At 35.7% G+C, this 15,310-nt stretch overlaps 1 protein-coding gene across 5 annotated transcripts in view; it reads left to right on the forward strand.

Moving 5' to 3' along the window:
* Tbc1d32 (TBC1 domain family member 32) overlaps window positions 1-15,310 on the forward strand; it is a 241,396-nt gene that overhangs the window by 213,530 nt on the left and 12,556 nt on the right. For 4 of the 5 annotated variants that reach the window (XM_045159402.1, XM_004651239.2, XM_045159398.1 and 1 more), the window contains 3 exons: window positions 327-481; window positions 2,452-2,592; window positions 11,747-11,935. In XM_045159402.1, coding sequence (XP_045015337.1) covers window positions 327-481; window positions 2,452-2,592; window positions 11,747-11,935 — 485 coding nt within the window. The remainder of the gene's footprint in view (window positions 1-326; window positions 482-2,451; window positions 2,593-11,746; window positions 11,936-15,310) is intronic. The other variant, XM_045159401.1, reaches the window with a different exon arrangement.

The raw sequence follows: 15,310 nt of genomic DNA on the forward strand, positions 1-15,310 counted from the left end.
AAGCAAATAGCATGCCAAACCGTACCTGTGCCAGGCGTATTTATTTATTTATTTTGCTGCAGTGTTTAAAGTGTTGAGGATTGACCCCAAGGCCTTTAATCCCTCTGCCACTGAGCTTCAATTAGCCCTTAGCAATTTACTTTTCATTTATAAAATCATTTCAATAGCTTCAATATCTTCAGTAACTTTTAAGATAGAAAACTCAATGGGTACTAAGTACAATTTGTGTCTCCTTCGTAGTAGAGATCTTAGACATGAATATTTATGAAGTTCTTGTATTTCATTTTGTAAGATATCATAGAAGCTCCTTAACTGATGGTGTTCAGTCTGCCTGCAGGCAAATTATGTTGGCCATGACTGGTTCGCATCTTCGCTGTTCCTGATAATGTTGGGGGACAGAGAGAGGACGATCCACTTTCTCCAGCAGTTTTCCAGACTACTGGCCTCTGCATTCCTTTGGGTGCCAAGACTACATATTTCTGTAAGGCTTTCTGTAAAAAGCAGTTTTTAGAGGAGTATTTAAAATTTTAAGAAACATCATATTTAAATTCAGTAGAATATTATTAAATGTATAGAGGATCATTTAATGATTATATTTATTTTCCTATCTGGCTTCTCTTTGAAGACACAGATTTAACTTTTCTCAATAATTGGTGTATTACCTAATGATAACAGAATGAGAGATATAATAACAAAATCATTTTTGTGAAAGGAAAACATGGTATAAAATAGAAGTTCAAAATTCAAATTTAATTACTATAACTGTGTTATTTAATAACATGAAATACTGTGTATAATGTAAGAGCCAGAGGGTGGGACAGACTATTGTGGAATACTATCCTCCAGACATGAAGTGACCATTGAATTCATGACTTCATAGCAGCTGTCAGCTGTCCTTACATCCACAAGACCTGCATAATATTGAGCCCATCTACATGCTGACATAGAAGATGGAGGAGGGGGAATTACAGTAAAATAGAAGAGGGACTAGTTGGAAGGAAGGTGTTCAGTGGAATGGGTGCAGAAGGGCATGAAGGTAAATGAGGGGGGAGTATGATCAAATTACAATATGTTCATGTCTGAAAATTTTCAATAAAATGTTAACTTAAGGGAGTCTGTAGAATTTAATAGGTTACAAATATTAACATGCCATGGCACTCTTAAGATCTATTTGCAGAGCATCTGCAGAAGTTAGTCACATGAGAAATACCTTTGGAAATGAAGACAGATTACACAGATCTTTTTTCTCATAAGGAGCTTTAATTCCTTTATTTGAAGTGTTTCCCTGCTTTTGGCTGGCACAAAGTTTAAATATTACCTATATTTAAATATTCTATTTCTCTTTTTTTCTGGAAGAAGAAAGATTTGTGTTTCATAGGCCAAAGTTTTCTGTAGTGTTCTATCCAGTGTACTACCTAACTACCGCAGTGCTGAAAACCTTGGTCCTTCCTCTGCCCGTTGAGTGCCAGAGTGGTGGAGCAACATGGAGCTAATGCTTTGTAGGGTCGGGACCAAAGTACCCATCTGCATTACCCTAACTGAAGTAAAATCTAAGACTGCTTGGTTGAGTTTTTAAATATCTGTCTTTCATTTGTAATCACTAGAGCAAGATACTCTAAATTATTATAAAGTCATTTGTATTGTGCTACTTTCTAGTGATTACTGGTGTTTTACAATTTTATTTTAACTTTGCTTATGTAATATTTTACATATTATTTATATAATATTTTAAATACTGTCAGCCTCTGTGTGTTCTGATTAAACCTATGTTCTGAATGACAGAGAGATACTGTTATTTTACATAGTGCAGAAAAACTCTAAAAATATAAAATCAATTATAATTTCATGAGTTACAAGACTATTTGTTAGCTCGTGTAAATAAGCCATCATTGATCTGGCTTTATAAATGTCATTTACTGTGTATTAAAATTATAAAATGGCACATAGTAGGCAAACTAATAAGACTTACTATAAGTGAGTTTGTTATGTTAAAAATTGTGTTAGTTGCTATCAAGTTTATTGAATATAGTTTCTGTATAGAAAGGTTTTGGTCTGTTAGGATCCATATAAATTTTGTTTTTAATTCTTAGTTTTTAAACTTATTTATTCATTCATTTACTTGTTTACTAGGAGGCAAGGTCTCAGGTATATAAGGCTAGCCCTGAACTTACCATGTAGTCAAGGATGGCCTTCAATACTTTATCTCCAGAGTGCTCGGAATATAAGTGTGAACCACCATACTAGGTTACCTGATGTTGGGGATTCATGCATTCTAGACAGGCAGTCTACCAACTGAACTAATCTCCAGTACCACCACATAAATTTTAAGCTTTATTTAATTTTTAAATTTTAAGCATTATTTAATGCCATAAGCAAAAAGATTTAAATAAATCTATGTGTGCTTATTTCACAGTACCTGTATATTCACTTGTTAATGTCTTGTTCACACAGAAGTACCTCCCTGTGGATAACATAGACACTGGGACCCACCCAATCTACTTCTGTAGTGCTCACTGTGTTGAAATGTTGCTGAAGGCTGAGCTGCCACTTGTGTATTCAGCATTTCACATGTCTGGTTTTGCACCATCACAGGTAATCCATCAGAATGGAGCAGTTGTTCAACCACTATATCTGTGTTGTTAAAGAAAATGCATTCCTATCAAATACAGGTTAAGGCCCTTGCCTACAAAGCCTAAGGACTCAGGTTCAGTTCCCCAGTACCCATGTAAGCCAGATTCACAAAGTGGCACATGCTTCTGGAGTATGTTTGCAGTGGCTAGAAGCCCTGGCACACCCATTTTCTCTGTCTGTTGCTCTTTTCTGTATTTCTCTTTCTCTCTCTCTCTCAATCCTTGAAAATAAATATTTTAAACAAAAAAAAACTTTAAATTATATTCTTGGCATACTCAGTCTTCCTGTATAGAAACAAACTGTATTCTTTAATCCTTTGCATTCTGTTTTACCATAGTTATAAAATTTATTTCTGTGTAGGCATGGTAATTTTCCTTTATACAAATTGCTAGTTAGTATAGTTTGAGATCTGTTTCCACTTTGTTTATTCTCTGGTTATTGTTAGCAGTTAATAAACTTATCATCCTTTTATTCTTATTAGAGTGTTCATTACAAACTAATTTTCTTTTCTCCAGTTTTATGTAATGTGATTTATTTCCTCATTTTTATTAAATTATCTATATCTTCGAAAAATAAGAGTACATAGTAATTATCAAGTAGTTATGTCCTTGTTTTAAACTTTAATTAATTAAGATCTCACCCAGCCCTTTCACCAGTAGTAACTATATATGGGAAAGAGTTATTCCATATTACTTTCAAATATTTTTTTCTAGTCATGGTTTGTATTTAACTTGGTCTATTAGTAAAATTTGAGGTCAACCAAGTGAGTTCTGTTAGTTTTCCTATCAAGTTATTAGCTTGAACTTGGGCTTATTTGACCCATTTGTTTATTTTATGATGCTAATTTTTTTTTTGTTTTTTTAATGTTTATTTATTTATTTGAAAGTGACAGACAGAGAAAGAGGCAGAGAGAGAGAGAATTGGCACACCAGGGCCTCCAGCCACTGCAAACAAACTCCAGATGCATGTGCCCCCTGTGCATCTTGCTAATGTGGGTCCTGGGGAATTGGGCCTTGAACCAGGGTCCTTAGGCTTCACAGGCAAGCACTTAACCGCTAAGCCATCTCTCCAGCCCATGACGCTAGTTTTATAAATTAAAAGTTATCTTTGGATTCCTTTCTAGTTATTTTTAAAAATATTTTATAAGAATTTTATGTATTTACTTGAGAGAGAGAAAGAGAAAGAAAAAAGAAAAAAGAGCATGCCAGGGCCTCTAGCCACTGCAAACAAACTCCAGACACATGCACCACCTTGTATATCTGGCTTATGTGGGTACTGGGAAATTGAACCTGGGTCCTTTGGCTTTCCAGGCAAGTGCCTTAACCACTAAGCCATCTCTCTAGTCTCTTTGTATTTACTTTACTAAAAATCTTTTCCTCTTATACCATAGTTCTTATATGTACCTTTATACTTATTTTAGGAAATATTTGATTTATTACATTTCTTATGTGAGATAAATCTGTTTGTCTTAAATTTTGCAACATTAATAGAAAACTTAATTATAGCAAGGAATTGCATTTAGTGAAAAGAAATAAATTTCCTCAATTAGCCTTTTGTTTGTACTGAAGCACTTGTTTGAAATTTCAATCAGAAAATGTTTAATTCTGATTAGAAAACAGTTGCTCAAGTATTTCCTATAATCTCACCAATGCATCTCCTATTCTAGAAAATCTTAGCTGGGAGCAGTATGTTATTGAGAGTTATCTTCTGCTATTTTACTCTTGACCAGTAGAGTGTATATTGTTCAGTGCTTCCAATTATTTATGAATCCCTAGCATACATTCTTTAATTTAAATATGGGTTACTGAAGACTGAGGTGAAAAACTTGGCCTATTTTGGACCCTCTTCTTTCAATTTGGTCATTTTCATATACATCTTTGAATTTGATATATCTTGTGAGTTTGGTCTAACTGTCAGTTTGAAATTCATAGAAGCCAAGCATGGAGGCTCACACCCCAAACACCAGTCCTTAGGTGTAGGAGGCAGGTAGATAGAGTATCACCAGTTTGAGTCTAGCCTGGGTTACAGTGTGAGAACTTGTTCAGACAAAACAAACAAACAAAAATAAACTGTATACAAGTAGTAGATTATTTGAAAATCACTTTGTGTTATTGCTGACAAGTAATTTTTATATATATAAAAATATAAAAAATAACTTGCAGTGGCTCCCTATGTGAACTAACCAATTTTTTCTTAACCATCTATCATTGAAAATATGAAATCAGGATATAAGTAACTAAATGGATATATCTAAGTCATTATTTGGGTACATATTTTATATTTCAAGGGTTATTCATTTTGATCTAATTAAGGCTAGTGCATTTTGACAGTGTGTATTTTTAGATGCTAGAGGATTGGCTAATTCGTGTAAATTGGCAGATTTTTAGGAAGGTGATTAAATGAAATACACAGATCTCTACAGTAAAAATAAGCTCATAAGGTACACAAAACATAATATACTTAGAAATACATATATTTATTAGTTTCCTTTTAAAAAATATTTTATTTATTTGAGCAAGAGAGAGAGACAAATAGAAAAAGAGAGAATAGGTGGTGCCAGGGCCTCTAACCACTGCAAAGGAACTCCAGACTCTTGCACCCCTTGTGCATCTGGCTTACATGGGTACTGGGAAATCGAATCTGGGTCCTTAGGATTCACAGAAAAGTACTTTAACCACTAAGCCATCTCTCTAGCTCTAGTATTTCTGTTAAGAGTAAGTGACATAGCAGAATCTGAATTCATATTTTCTTTATTTTTTTATACTTTCTTGGTTTAAGAAGTAGCATGACTCTTTATTGACTCATCTCTTCTTCCTTGGGGGCACCATCCTGCATATAATTGTCAAGGACACTGCAGTGTGTGAGCAAGTAAACTAATGCAGATAATCTATGTGGATACAGTATAGGGCTGGAGGGATGGCTTAGCAGTTAAGGCATTTGCCTGCAAGGCCAAAGGACCCAGGTTCTATTCCACAGGACCCATGTTAGCCAGATGCATAAGGGGGTGCATGTGTTTGGAGTTCATTTGCAGAGGCTAGAGGCCCTGGCATGTCCATTCTCTCTCTCTTTTCCTCTTTCTCTGACAAGTAAATAATCAATAAAATATTTTTTAAAAAAAGAAAAAGCCTTCTACTGTTTTGTCATTTGCTGTTCCCCTACCCCTACTACAATAGCAAAATTACACAGAGAACTATTTCAGATTTCATGACAAGGTGCTTTTTGAAAATGTAATCTTGGGGTCTTGGTGATTCTCAGTGGTCAAAGGAACTTGCTAGCAAAGCCTATTGGCCTGGGTTCACTTCTTTAGCTTCCCATATGAAGCTCAACAGAAGGTGTTTCCAGCAATAAGAGACCTTGTTGCAACCACAAAGATATGTTCAAATAAATAATTGTTTTTAAATGTGAAATCATAGAAAGATGCTAGGTCTTTCCCAAACTTATGACAAATATACTGTCTTGTATTTGAAATGTTGCTTTGTACTTGAAGAAATATTCTCCAATTGTATTCATTTAATGTTTTTTTTTAATTATTTATTTATTTATTTATTTGAGAGAGAAAGACAGATAGAGGGAGAGAGAGAGAATGGGCGCGCCAGGGCTTCCAGCCTCTGCAAACGAACTCCAGACACGTGCACCCCCTTGTGCATCTGGCTAATGTGGGACCTGGGAACCGAGCCTCGAACCGGGGTCCTTAGGCTTCACAGGCAAGTGGTTAACCGCTAAGCCATCTCTCCAGCCCTCATTTAATGTTTTAACTGTCATTCCATAAAAAATGGTAGATTTCATCATCAGTGGGTGAATCCACTTTCTGAGTTGTCACTCAGAAAGATTTCAGTGAAAACCACTTTGATCCTTGTTGCAGTCAGGTTCGCATTGCTGGTAGAAATCACCCAACTAGGAGTAGCTTGTGGGGAAAAGAGGTTTATTTTGGCTTACGGGCTCGAGGGGAAGCTCCACGATGGCAGGGGAAATGATGGCATGAGCAGAGGGTGGACATCACCCCCTGGTCAACATAGGGTAGACAATAGCAAGAGGGGAGTGTGTCAAACAGTAGCAAGGGGACACTGGCTATATGCCTATAAGTCCGCCCCCAACAATACAATGCCTCCTGGAGGTGTTATATCCCAAATCTCCATCAGCTGGGAACCTAGCATTCAGAACATCTAAGTTTATGGGGAACACCTGAATCAAACAACCACAATCCTCTTCATTCTCCTTTATTCAGACAGAGTTACACTATATAACTTGGGCTGGCCTTGAACCTGCAGCAATATTTTTGCCTTGGCCTCCCAAGTGCTGAGTTTGAAGGCTTTTGCCACCATTGTCTGGCTTTAAATTTTCTTTGAGTCTTAAGTTTGTTTTCTTCTACTAATTCTTTCCTATGTTGAGAGCAAATAAAATAAGACAAGAAGAGCTGTTAATAATGAGTTAAAATAGATAATTCTTTGAAAATCATATTGATTTTTATTTACTTGGATATTGTTCACTAAACTTTCCACTTCAAAATTCTTATTTTTTTAAGATTTCCTTTAAAAAAAATGTATTTATTTACTTATTTGAAAGAGAGAAAGAGGCAGAGAGAGAGAGAGAAAATGGACACACCAGGGCCTCCAGCCACTGCAAACGAACTCCAGACATGTACACCCCCTCGTGCATCTATCTGGCTTACATGGGTCCTGGGGAATTGAACCGTGGTCCTTTGGCTTTCCAAACAAATGCCTTAACCACTAAGCCATCTCTTCATCCCACGATTTCCTTTTTTTAATCTAGATACCAGGGGAAAAACTTACATCACATGAAATATGCATTTATCAGTGTTGCATGTTAATATCTTTTGACATAAATATCATAAAAGATCAAAATTTCGTAGGAAGACTATGGCATGATTTGCATATTGTACCAGTGCTCTTACTTCCTTATCAGCATGTTATTTATTTTTTAGTGTATAATTAGTTCCAGAGTATGCAAGAAACATTGGCTTACCACAAAGTGGAGAGCACTTGTTTCACTCCCTCTCTAAGCACTTCAGTCAGTTCGTGTTTTCTCAGTGAATGAGACTTGAAGGCACTCAACACATGGAGTAATTGTGCAGGAGAAGATGGAATAAGGCAGTTGTGAAACTTTTACTATATGAAATTTGACAATTTCTAACAAAATTACATTTGCATGTATCCTTTTATTGTTGTTATTGTTGTTGTCTGAGGTACATTTTGCTCTGGCCCAGGCTGACCTGGAATTCACTATGTAGTCTCAGAGTGGCCTTGCACTCACAGTGATCCTTCTACCTCTGCCTCCAGAGTGCTAGGATTAAAGGCATGCACCACCACGCCCCAGTACATTAATCCTTTAATCTCTCAATATCACCTTGTATAACTATATCTCAGAAACACTGCAAAAAATTAGAATACCTATTTGCAAAACATTTCTGCAGCGTTATTGATAGTGTCAAAGTGGATGGGAGTTTGGTTGAATAAACTGGCTCATCTGTAATAGAGTTCAGTTATAGAAAGAATAGAAAATGTCTGTACTGACATCTTTTTGACTTTCTACAGTGTGAATAAAAGTTGTGGAAATTGTTTAGTGTGTTACACATAAATAAGAAAGGAAAGGATACAAATCTATATAAAAATTAAGTGATTATATTAAAGGTTTAACAGATATCTTAAATGAATGCTGATAGGAAAGGAATAAAAATATACCATGTGTTGTATTTTTTATTTAGAGCCACTTAAACATTTTATATAATAGAAATCACTAACCAACTTAAGTAAGTTCAGTGTCATAGACTGTAAAGTAAAACTGAATTAAATGAACCTAGCAGTGCCCATGTGATGGTATATAAAGCCACACTTTTTCATATGTTGAAAGAGTATGTCTCCCCTATAATGCTTGATGAGAGCACACATTCAGTGTCCTTTATTCATTTAAATCTCTATGTCGTAGGGCCTCTGTAATATTTATCAAGTGAATACCATATGTACATTTACTGTAGAATAATACATTATTATATGTTACAATATGGATTTCTGAAATGCTTTCTCCCTGTTTCTTTGTGTTTTCCCTCCTCTGAATTCCCAGCCTAATAAGACACAGGCACCATCTCATCTTAATGAAGAAAGATACAATATACAGAAAACAATATTGAGTGTATATGAAAATTACAGCTGCAGTAGAAACCTAGATATAGTGGTAAATTTGTGCTATTAATTTATTCATGAGAGAGGAGGAGAGAATGCCAGGTCCTCTAGCCACCGAAAACGAATTCCAGACACATGTGCCACCATGTACATCTGGCTTATGGGGGTACTGGGGAATCAAACCTGGATCCTTAGGCTTTGCAGGCAAGTACCTTAACTGCTAAGCACTCTCTCCCCAGCCCAGTGCTAGGCCTTTTTAGCCAATATAAGTCAATGACAGAAACTATGATCGCTCTCTACTGTCCACTTCTCAGTTGTCCTTCAGCTGACAGTTGTGTGGGAATGTTTTCTCTGGAGGTGGAGCATGTATAGTTTCTTTCACTCTCTAGTGGTTTCTCCTCCATCTAATTTTTGTTAACAGAACATAGCCATGAATTGATTGCAATTATAATGGCAGGAAAGAACAAAACAGCAGTGCTTTAATGGAGTTTAAAATGATAATTATTTGCTTACAAAAATACAGCAAAAAATAGCTCCTCCTCCCTATTTCCTCCTTTGCCCAGCAGAGTATCATCACATGGACTTGAGGTGGGCAGTCAGAATTTGGTATTGCCCTCCTAGCTACTGAGTTGAAATTGAGAAGAATCCTCTTAGTGCCATGAGAAACACTGAAGTTGAAACCAAGGGGATTTCACTGTACCCTGCTTGTTGACAAATAGTGAACCTTCACAGCCATGAGCTTAATGCAATATCAAATTATACTCAACAGACTCTATGCAAATATTCAGGAGTAGAATAAAATGAGCACATATTTGTATAAAGGAAAATCACACTGAAGTACTGACCCTCGGTGCTTCAGAGTGCAGACAGATCTCATGTAGTAATTAAATTAAAGTGACTCATAAGAGGATATTTGCAGAAGGTGACCACAAGCAGGTACAGTCTGAAGGTAGTCATCCACAGCCAAGAAGAGAAGCCTCAGAAGAAAGCAGCCATTCGATAGCATGGGCGAGACCACTTGAGAAAAGCAAGAAGACAATTAGTCATATTGATCTAGTTAGTGGTTCTTTGTAAGAGCAGGACTAGCAAACTAACGTGCTGTTAGCAGATTCAGAGATATGAAGAGCAACTTTGAGAATTTATTTAAGAATATATTTTTATTACTTACTTGACAGAAAGAGGCAGGTGGAGAGAGTGGGTATGTCAGGGTCTCCAGCCACTGCAAACGAACTCCAGGCATATGTGCCGCCTTGGGCATCTGGCTTATGTGGGACTTGGAAAACTGAATCTTGGTTATTAGGCTTCATAGGCAAGCACCTTAACCATGAAGCCATCACCTACACCCTAAGAATATATTTCTAAAGGACAAAATTATAGAACAAAAAGAAAATTCGTTCTTTGTATATTCAATACCTATGATAAATTAATCTATGCTATGTTATCTGTTCACTTTTCTCAACCCCTAAAAAGAAAGTTCCACAAAGGGGAATTTTCTTCAAAAGTAATTTGTAAATCATATCATACATAACAATCAAAATACTTAAATGTAACTTCCCATTCTTCTCTGGCTGCAATAGTAAGGTGCTATGAATGAGATGCTACAAACCACAGACATTCATTGTCTCTTAGTTCTGGACACCAGAAGTTCTGAGTCAGCATAGGGCTGGTTGCTGCTTGAAGGCTGTAGAAAGACATCCATGCTTCTCTCCTAACTCTGGCTGCCTAAGGAGCCCATGGCCTTGTACATGTACCCCTGGAATTCTCCATCCCCTCACACTATTCTCCTTGTGTCTCAAGACATGTGTGCTTTTGCATCCATATTCATTCTTCTAAGGATACCAGGCCTATTGGATTATTGTGCACCCTACAATGCTTTGTAATGTGGTTACTCTACAAAAATGTTACTTCCAAATAAGGTCACATTCTGACATACTGAGAACTAGGTCTTTCACTTTTTTTTTTTTTTAACTGCCTTTGAGGGGGTGCAGGGATGTTGGATGTATAGTAATGTACTGAAATGCTTAAGTTGTTAATGTTTGGTTCTTTACCCTGTTTTTGTTTTCTAAAAATTTATTTGAGAGAGATGGAGAGAAGGAGAGAGAGAGAAATAGAATGGCTGCACCACGGCCTCTAGCCACTGCAAATGAACTCTAGACACATGCACCACCTTGTGGATCTGATTTATGTGGGTCCTGGGGAATTGAATCAGGGTCCTTAGGCTTCACAGGCAAGCCATCCCTTCACCCTCCCTTTTTTTACAGTTTTGTTTTTTTTTTTCCTGTTTTCTTCACAATAGACATTTTTGGCTTTATAACCTGAGCAAATGCTTTTAGAAAGTATTATATAGAGGCCAAAAAGAGAAACTTTTTTTTGTAAAAATCTCATTTTCAAAATGCTCTCTCTTTTATCTCCCTGTTTATATGTTCTATAATTCTGTTTAAATTGTTCTCTGATTGAGTTAAATGTCTATTTGCATTAATGTAACATTTAGCAATCTGTCATCTGCATAATTATACATCTGTGAATATAGGTAGGCTAGAAACTCCCTCATACCTTTGAATTTACATAGTCTCTTAGCATTTATCAGTAGAGCAGGCTGGTGGTGTGGGTCAGAGGAGGTCAGTACACCCAGCGAAAACATTCAGCATTGAGAATGAGCAGTGCAGACGTCAGCTGTCCTCAGTGCCCGTGTCTCCAGGACATGAGCAGTGCAGACGTTGTCAGCTGTCCTCAGTGCCTGTGTCCCAGGCTCATGAGCCTGTGCAGATGTTGTCAGCTTTCCTCAGTGCCCATGTCCCAAGGTCTTCGGTTTTCTTACATGTAAAGCAGACAGGGGAAGTATAATAATAGTTCACCTACTATGCAGACAATTTATATTGTGATTAAATGAAAGGCTTTTCATTGGTTTTATGTGTTATTTGTTTTTAGGTCAAATGTTATTTTATAATTATTTTTAATGAAATTCTTCTTTTTTAAAGATTTTCCTGCAATGGACAACTCAGTGTTTTTGGAATTATTTAGACTGGATTGAAATATGCCATTATATTGCTACTTGTATTTTCCTTGGTGCAGATTACCAAGTATATATCTGCATTGCTATATTCAAACATCTACAACAAGACATTCTCCAGCACACACAGACTCAAGATCTGCAAGTTTTTCTAAAAGTAAGTATATGTATGTCTGGAAGAAATTGATGATTATTAATAACTAATTTGGAGTGTGTAATTATCAAATACTTGGCTAGACATTACTTCCCAGAACAGCTCTGAGGTAGACATGATTACCTTTATTGTATAGATAATGAAAGTGGGGCATGGAGTTAGGGAAATGGAATAAATTATATATAACTTGTGTAGACCTAGAATCTGAATTTAGTTTGCCTGGATCATAAACTTTGCTCTTTGACAGTTCAATTCACTGTACCAAAAGACATTTATTAAAATATTGCTATGTCATATTCGGCCAGTGAAAGTTCAATTTATTTTGTTAGTACAGAACTTTGATACTTCTAAAAAAAAGTAACTTACAATACCTTCATATTTTTCATAATACTTTTCTAAGTGCATTTTATAATGGTTTTCACAGCAATCATAACATTGCTGTATTTGTTAGCATTTTTAAGCAGAATGTTCTTGTTTACTTTCTTAGTCACAATGTAACATATGAAACTCTGTACACTAGGGAATGTGTGATATATAAATACATCCCTAAATGCAAGTCTTGCTGAAAATCTAAGGTTGACGTCTTTTTTTTTTTTTTTTTTTTTTTTACTTTAGTGTTTCTTTGCCCCTGACTCCTCCCTCTGTTGTATAGGCACATATACATGTGTTTACCACAACTAGAGTTAACTACTTGCTTGGCTTTCTCTAGGTCAATAAATTATATTTTAAGAAAATTATTTTTAATTTTGTACTAGGTACTAGCCAGCTATTTTCAATTATTGATGATTTCCTTTAAGAAAATGCCATTGATCCTACAGTCCATCCTTTTTGCACATTGAATTCAAAACAATCTTAATATTCATGCATGACTAGATTTATAATCTTAGAACTATTATGGAAATGAATGACAAGGTATTGATTACACATCTAAAAGGAAAACAAAGGTAGAAAATATGAAGACCAATTTGTAACAGGTCATTCAGAGAACAAAGAGATCTAACAAATGGGAATTATGCTGAAGATAAAATGTAGGTTCATTTTCAATAAGGGACATTTTATCAACTGTAATGATCAGTTACAGGAATTTTAGGGTAGAGTTTTTTTTATGTACTTTCATATCTGAATAGCCCCCAACACATAATTCTCTAACCATTTATCTATATTTAGTTTCTGATCTAGTTTTTTTTTTATATATATAAAGGCACAGAGTAAACATTTTTTTTTAATTTTTTTTTATTATTTATTTATTTGAGAGCGACAGACACAGAGAGAAAGACAGATAGAGGGAGAGAGAAAGAATGGGCGCGCCAGGGCTTCCAGCCACTGCAAACGAACTCCAGATGCGTGCGCCCCCTTGTGCATCTGGCTAACATGGGACCTGGGGAACCGAGCCTCGAACCGGGGTCCTTTGGCTTCACAGGCAAGCGCTTAACCACTAAGCCATCTCTCCAGCCCCCTGATCTAGTTTTTAATATTAATTTGGAATTATGGCAATCCTCTCCCAATATAGTACTTTATCTCCAATGGGACTACAGTTTGGCCTGTCAGGTTTACTGAGGTTGCGCTGTACCATGCTCGTAATGTCTTCTCATAACTATTTGTTGACAAAATAAGCAAATGGAGAACAATAAGATAAATATAATGGACAGACAAATAAACTAGCTTTATTTACAATGAGTAACAAACATTACTTGCTACTGCTCACTGGAAGGATGCCTTTACATATTCTCTTACCTAAGTTAATGTTGGTGATGACTGCAGAGTTATCTTGACAACTTAAAATTTCATAAGCTATTATTCTTTCATACCACTGATAAGAATACTATATTTGTTAGTGTTTTTAAGAAGAATGTTTTTGCTTACTTTGTCAATCATGATTTGGGGGAAGGAAATTTTTATAGAGTTTGCAGATAGGACCATTTAAATATGCCCCAAACCCTACTGGGTCTAAACTTATGGATTTAAACTGGGTCAGAGGTTATCTTCTCATTTCTTGTTCAGTGATTAAGATTCAAATTGAGGTAGTTTAAACCCAAATTAAGAACACATTGGCAAGGATTTAACTTTAGCATGTGTCCTAGAAATAACCTTACTTTTTTTTTTAATCTAAAAGAATAGGAAAAATACTGTGTGACTACTGCTACAATTTCACTTTATTTTTGCTATTGTATTTTCCATAGATAGATGTTAAAGCCCACCTTTTTTTGTTTGTTTTTGTTTTTGTTTTTCGAGGTAGGGTCTCACTCTAGCCCCAGCTGACCTGGAATTCACTATGGAGTCTCAGGGTGACCTTGAACTCACAGTGATCCTCCTACCTCTGCCTCCGGAGTGGGAGTGCTGGGATTAAAGGTGTGCGTCACCACTCCTGGCTAAAGCCCACTCTTTTGATGAACATTTTTTCTTATAATAAATTCTGTTTTGGTTTATTTAAATGTATGTATATATGTATATTCTTCTTTGTACCACTGAGCCCTATAATAACCTCTTATTTGCAAAATATATGACCATATATGCAAAATTTTTCATGCCATAATCAATAATTCTCTATATAATTATGTAGCAAAGCTATAAAACATTCTTATAATGATTATCATATCACTCTGTGGTTCTATATTCCTGATGATTCCTGATGATTGCCTCTAAAAGGAGAGAAGATGAAGTTAAACAAGGGGATTTGAACTTTTTATTGTAAATATTCTAGCCCTTTTAAATATTTTTGTGGAATAAGCTGTTTCTTTTATAATAAAAATATTGTTAAAACATGACTTATTATAAAAAATAATTATAACAAGCATTTATTATGTATTTTTTAGTTCAAATACTCAAGTGTAGTAGAATTGGTTTTTAAAACATTGGAATGTGTTAAGCCTTTTGCTATTATCAGTTATCTTGAGAAACTGTAGATAACTGCATGGTCCCAGAGTATTGAAATTTATGATACCTTTCTTGATTTAAGTTTCAAATATTAACAGAAGGTAAAAAAGTATCATGACAAGAACATTGCTTTAGGAATGAAAAGATGCATGAAATATGTTTGGTGGAGAAAATATCAGCCCATTTGTATTCATTTTAGTTTAGGCTCAAGATTATAAATCCAGCAGTTAAAGTCTAGAACCTTTTTTTTGCATGTCTAAACCCATTGAAGAGTTATTCACAATTCTAAAGCAGTATATTAGAAAGAGAAGCAAGGGTCTCTCAGATCAGAAGGTGCTGAACCATATCTGGGGCATTGTTCAAGGGTCTCCTGCTTTTCCTTTTCTCATTAAACAACTGTTAAATTAGATGAATGAGAATGAGTCAGTACTGGTAAAGTATTGTCTGGTTAGTGTGTGTGTCTGTGTCAGTGCACTAGAGCCTCCTGCCACTGCAAATAGATTT

The sequence above is a fragment of the Jaculus jaculus genome, chromosome 9 (assembly GCF_020740685.1).
Source record: "Jaculus jaculus isolate mJacJac1 chromosome 9, mJacJac1.mat.Y.cur, whole genome shotgun sequence".
Lineage (NCBI taxonomy): Eukaryota > Metazoa > Chordata > Mammalia > Rodentia > Dipodidae > Jaculus > Jaculus jaculus.